The sequence below is a fragment of the Rhagoletis zephyria genome, unplaced genomic scaffold, assembly GCF_001687245.7.
Source record: "Rhagoletis zephyria isolate East Lansing unplaced genomic scaffold, Rhagoletis_zephyria_1.1 Rzeph_scaffold_04896, whole genome shotgun sequence".
In the NCBI taxonomy this organism is placed as follows: domain Eukaryota; kingdom Metazoa; phylum Arthropoda; class Insecta; order Diptera; family Tephritidae; genus Rhagoletis; species Rhagoletis zephyria.
This window is the reverse complement of record NW_016161979.1, coordinates 27,186-33,185: the sequence shown is the minus strand read 5'-3', so window position 1 is coordinate 33,185 and position 6,000 is coordinate 27,186. Positions and strand designations below refer to the sequence as shown.

At 34.3% G+C, this 6,000-nt stretch overlaps 1 protein-coding gene across 4 annotated transcripts in view; it reads right to left on the bottom strand.

Moving 5' to 3' along the window:
• The window catches only part of LOC108371336 (thrombospondin-4-B-like), a 40,577-nt gene that overhangs the window by 9,835 nt on the left and 24,742 nt on the right, over positions 1-6,000 (bottom strand). For all 4 annotated transcript variants that reach the window (XM_017626886.1, XM_017626887.1, XM_017626885.1 and 1 more), the window contains 2 exons: positions 334-620; positions 122-188 (listed from right to left, as the gene is read on the bottom strand). In XM_017626886.1, coding sequence (XP_017482375.1) covers positions 122-188; positions 334-412 — 146 coding nt within the window. In that variant the 5' untranslated portion in view covers positions 413-620. The remainder of the gene's footprint in view (positions 1-121; positions 189-333; positions 621-6,000) is intronic.

The following is a 6,000-nucleotide window of genomic DNA, read 5'->3' as shown; positions in this document are numbered from 1 at the left end:
CGTTTTCTACTTCTGTACATATCTGTATTTATAAAAGAGTTTATTTTGCCCTCTTGTAATATATTACAAAAAGATTTTTGTTTACTTAAATGCTTCGTAAATACATATGTATGAAACTCACCGAATGTGTCGCATTGAAATAACACAATCTCCCTTTTTGATGTATTGTTCCAGCTCAGCCGAGGCCACTGCAGAAAAAAAAATTTAAATTATTCATAATTGAGCATTCGATAGTAATTAAATATGTCAATATTCCCCAACATGGGAAAATTTATGCAAATGTTTTCTTAAATAATACTGTTAAAATTATAAAAAATGGTTGTGTGTACTCACCTGGATCGAGTGATAGCGATGAAACATCGCCAATCCACAAAAACGACGCGACCAAACCAAACAAATGCAGCCAATTCATCGTGGTAGTCTCGATTAAGATGAAATGTCGTTGGTTTTATAAGAAGATAGCTCTTGAAAGCTCTACTCAGACCTCATATAACTTTATCTGATTTACCGCGGTAATGTCGTAATTTTCGAGTGTTTGTATTAGTACACATGCGTACTCGTAAGTGTGTTTTCGTGAGTCCACTACAATTTTTATCAGCAGCTTATCGAATATTCGTCCGCTGCAAAAATTTACAAACCAAACAGAAACCAAATGAAATGACCGTAACGAATTGCGAAAAATGTCAATAGGAGATATTGTACAGCTGAGGTTGAACAAATTTACGAAGTTATTAGGCTTTATTTGCAGACACGCTTACATACACACACTTTAGCAAAAACAAATACCCATATGCAAATGTATTACATACATAATTTTTTTGTTTTTATCAATATTGTTTTTTATCCGTTGCTAGTTGCCCCAGCGATTTGTTGTTCGGCTACAAGTAAGTGTCGACGCAGATAATTATACAGTAGCCAATTGCAAAGANCTATTTACATACATAATTTTTTTTTTTTGTTTTTATCAATATTGTTTTTTATCCGTGGCTAGTTGCCCCAGCGATTTGTTGTTCGGCTACAAGTAAGTGTCGACGCAGATAATTATACAGTAGCCAATTGCAAAGACAGGCACTCAAATTTATTATCATTTATGCGTTGACAGCTGCGTCGATGAAAAACGCCTTGCAAAGTCAACTACAACAAATTCGTGAACATTCGACATAATTGTGTTGGCGAGGATTGTATGGGTGGAGGAGGTGAGTTTGTACGCAACACCGCATTAAAAACTGTGTCCATAGAGACACTGACGCAGAAATGTCAAAGTGTGGAATGTGGCAAACCGACAAACCGGCAAATGCAACCAAATTCAGGCAACAAATGTTGCTGTTGCCATAATTGAGTTGTGCACGATGTAGCAAACATAGCAAGAAGATGGTAACAACAACAACAAATATGTATATATAATATCAGCAAGTCACATGCAGTTAACCTGCTGAAAAATAATAACAAACAACAATAGGAAAATGTGCGAGAAGTAAACAAAAATGAATGATAGAAATTTATGTGCGTTTTGATGGGCATTAGGTGATTCCAACAAATGTGGCATATTACTATTTGAGCTATATATTATAAGTTGGAAGCAACTCTTAAATGTGGCAAAGTATTAGGCAAACTATAAAAACAAAAACAGAACCTAAGATGTATTGAAAATACTTGGATAATATCATTTTGTAAACATTGAAAATGCAATTTGCTGTAGAAGATTGAATGTTAAAACTCGAACCAAACAGAGCAAGTATATATCAGACTAATTAACAATCTTTTTGGAACGTCTTTTATACAGTCAATATTGTATTGAAAATCCATTTTCGTGTAAATTCACTGAAAACTTGCACCTAAGCACAGATTACAACATGACAGATCAACTCAAATAAAAACCATTCATACCCAATTAAAAGATGGAAAAACTTTTGCCCATGCCATCGAACGTCAGTTAGTTTATGAAAATCATGGAAAGGCCGACATTTTCAGTTTTTTTCTGAGGAATTGATGAAACCAGGTTTTTCTGAAAGTCTGGATTGACATAGAGAAGTAATTCCTCAGTTTTCCCAGGTTGCGAGATTAATCGCTTTTTTCGGTTGATGTTGGTGGTCGCAGAAAAGATTGTAAAACAATTAAAATTAATTTAAATTCAAATATTTATTCCACCAAAAGGCCTTTCTGTTGATTTTGGGGTCCGAGGAATCTGAAGTTTCAATTTATTTTTGCCAAAAACGGCCACTGCCGTACAGTGTAATGATAGCTAAGCCTGTGGAACACAGCGTATTGGAAAAGTATTGCTATCAAAGATACATATTTTTAGGCTTCGTTTTCTGCATAAACAGCGTCAATTTCGTCGTATTTTTTTTAATCTAGTCAAACAAATGACGTGCGACAAAATGGGCACTTTCACGGTCATCTCTGCAGCGCATTTTGAATAACAATTGGAACATTTTCTTCTATAAAATGTAAACTATCCTTCAGCTTTTGCTACTAGACCATCAGACTTATTTGACATATCCAGTGTTGCCGCCGATCATTTTAGCGGTAGCCAAATTCCTTTAAAAAAAAGGGCTAAAAAGAGCTAAAAAAAGTCGTTGTGGCTAAAAATGGTAGCTAAAATTTTTTACTCACATATACATATATAATTATACACGTAAACATTTTCAATAAGTAATGGTATAGAAAAACAATGAACTCTGGAAAAAATGCTAATATTTTATCCAACCAAAAACCTTTTTGTAAAAAAACGAAAATATACGACACCAGCTTGCTGGCTCCATCAAGTGATTGTACCATCAGGCGCGAAGCATGTAACTTATCAGCATGCTGGTACAATATTTGTTTCTTTACAAATGGGGTCAATTATGAGGATTAGAGCCGAAATTCCAAAAATTTTCTACCATTTTTTAAAACTTTTTTTTTTTTTTATTCACAACTGCAATATCGTGAACTTAATCTTCCACACGCACGGCTTTAACTCATGTACATAATGCAAGAAGTTTCCGCCAAAATACTTTTTACTTAGAAAAATTAGCTAACTTCACCACTCACGACACCAGAATGCAGAATCATACAATTTTTGAAGTCGCACCAGCAGCTGGTACAATCACACCACAAGAACATACACGGTCAATCGACTAGATGGGCCATTTAACAAATTAAGCATATATGAAAACGTAAGGAGGATATATTTATATATATATAAGTCTTTCTAAGTTTAAAAATGCATTTCTTACATATTTAAATTAAAGAAAAAAATAAGATCAAATTAAGCATATACAACTTTTTCACGCCAAGTATGAATAAATTCTCCAAAGGGCTAAAAAAGGGCTAGAGACAATTTTAAATTTATGTAGCCAAAAAAGTACTTATGTGGCAGCTAAATCTAGCCACCAAAGGGCTTAAACGGCAACACTGGACATATAATCGTTTAAAGTACAAAACCGCGTATAGTGGTTCTGTAAAACCTCGTAACTGACATTTATGTCAAAAAAGATATTTGCTCAACGGAAGCTCCTGGCATTAAGGCATTATACATTCATTATAAAATATCGATATTTAGCTATAAAGAGAAGAGATTATTGCGGATAAAAGAAAGAACCGTTTTGAAATAGGACAAGTTGTACTCTCTCCTATTAAATTTAGGCAACCTCACATACGAGGCTTTGCAATTTCTTGATACGCGGTTTTGTACCTTAAACGACGATATGTATGCCCGTGCTATTCTGAGTCTTAACAACAAAGCTCCAACATTTTTGTCTAAACTTATAATTACTAACGAGACCCAGTTCCATTTTTGCATCCTTGGATATTTTATTTTATTGGAATCTTTAAAATGCCAATGAGTTGTACGCTGTGAATTAACCAGTAGAGACTCGGGTAATTGCAATGTTTGCAGAAGATAATGGGATGTATGCCATATAATGACTATGAACTTAGTTAAGTGCATAAAAATATAGTGACTGCGCTGGCCATGGAACGAGATCGGAAAGCAGGGCGACCACCAATAGAAGGACCAAATGCAGAAAACCTGTCTGCCCTTTGTGTGAATAATTGGCATAGCTTCGAGGAAAACAGCGAAGATTTTTGGTCTTAGCCCGAAGTATTTCCATACCTAGTTTTTCCATTTCCAAGCAAGAATTTCATTTCTTTTATAGATCGCAAAACTTTTTTACTCATGCGGGCATTATGCCAAAAAACATCGATTTGTTGCGCGATCTGGCAATGTGAAATCGGCACGTTAAATAAATACATAATAGTTAATCTAGGATTGAAGCGAGATTGAAGAATTATTAATAAATATTGAACCAAGTTTTAGGTGTACAAAAAATGTGTCAGTGTATATAAATTGCTGTGTATAAAACTTGGTTAATGGTTTATGGGCCCGAAACAAAGCAAAAACCGTCGCATGTCGACTTTCGATGAATTTTGGATTTATGGACCATGCGGAAAGAAGAGTACGTCAAAGCGACAACTGCAGCTGGGTTTTTACTGGGCTGGCTCTGCTAAGTTAAGCACCCTCGTTTTGCGCGTGTTTCTTAAAGTTGCGTTTTAAGAGTGCAGAACAGTGCAAGGCAGAACTGCAAATATCTGACAGTTGTCAGAGCAGTTTAGTGCAAAGATCTCAAAAAATGAAAGCCGTGCAACCTAGGGAGGCTAAATTATTAAGCATTTATTTACGGGAAAATGACAAAATTGATGCATTTATACTTATGGTTTAGGAATTAGTTTCATCTCAATTTAAAAATTAATATAGTTTTCCATTTTTGATGAAAACTAAATATTTTAAGTTTTCAGTTACTTTTGTATGGCTTCTTCTCTGAATAATCGAATGGTTTTATGTGCTGCGCAAACTTGCACCAGACAAGAAGTTAGTCTCATTTAGTGCTTTCTCAAAAGCACTGTTCAGAACAGTTTATTATAAGAAATAGCTTAATCGAAAGCTTTCCTAAAGTGGAATACTCTAATACATTCATCGAACTGACCTTAGGCTTCTACTAGAGAGCTTGATGAATATAGTAGAGTATACAGAATTAAGAAAAGTAAACGAGTATACAGAATAAAGAAACGTTCCTCTTTGTTGGACAGTCCGTTTCTTTTTTGTTTTTCGTTATTGCAGATGACCATTTATATATGTATTTTAAGTTGCAATAAAACATATTTGCTAATAAACTTCCAAAAAACACTTTGAAGGAGTGCAATTTTTATTACTTCAATAGCGAATTTTAGAAAAGCTTCTCCTAATCGTCCTACAAAAGCCCTTCTATAAGTGCCGAAATTAGAAGCCCATTTGTTTCACTTCATACAAAAAGGAATGGAAAAAGCAATGCAGAATGGAAAACCTCCGGAATCTTAGGAAGGCCTTTAAAATTGCTGTGATCCTGGTCTCTCCTTCACCTATTAACTTTCATTATGCTAGCTTTCTGAACATCTAAGAATATTACAAACAGTGTACCGTAAACATATTTTACTCTATTCTACCGCCCAAATATGCGTATCTCAAAAACTACTTGACCGAAATCGACCAAATTTAAAATACATATTGAGCTTGTCCTCCTTAAGCACCGTGTGGATTTTTTCCACATATAAATTCAAGACCGTATTTTTGCTTAAATTGCTTAACTTCGACAAAATTTATTCGAAAATAAATTTCATTTTAATTAATACCACATATTTGGCAACTTTCATAGAAATTTTTGAAATTAGCGATGATCAAATTTCAAAAAATTAGGAAAAACAGGGGCTCATTAAAATTTAACCGATGAACAAGCAAAGTCTAACCATATATTATTATACGGTGTTTAAAGGCCTATAAGTCCTCTTTTCAAAACTTTTCGTTTTTTAAAAATGGATTGAAAATAGTGAAGCTATTAATAGATAAGTGCATCAAGTACGAAAATAACGGTTTCTTTGGTATGAACAAATAGAGGGTTCCGGAACTATACGGGACCTATTTTCATGTTGTACTTGACCATACCTACAGCCTACACTAGGTTTTGTTGCTGGTGTATTTCATGA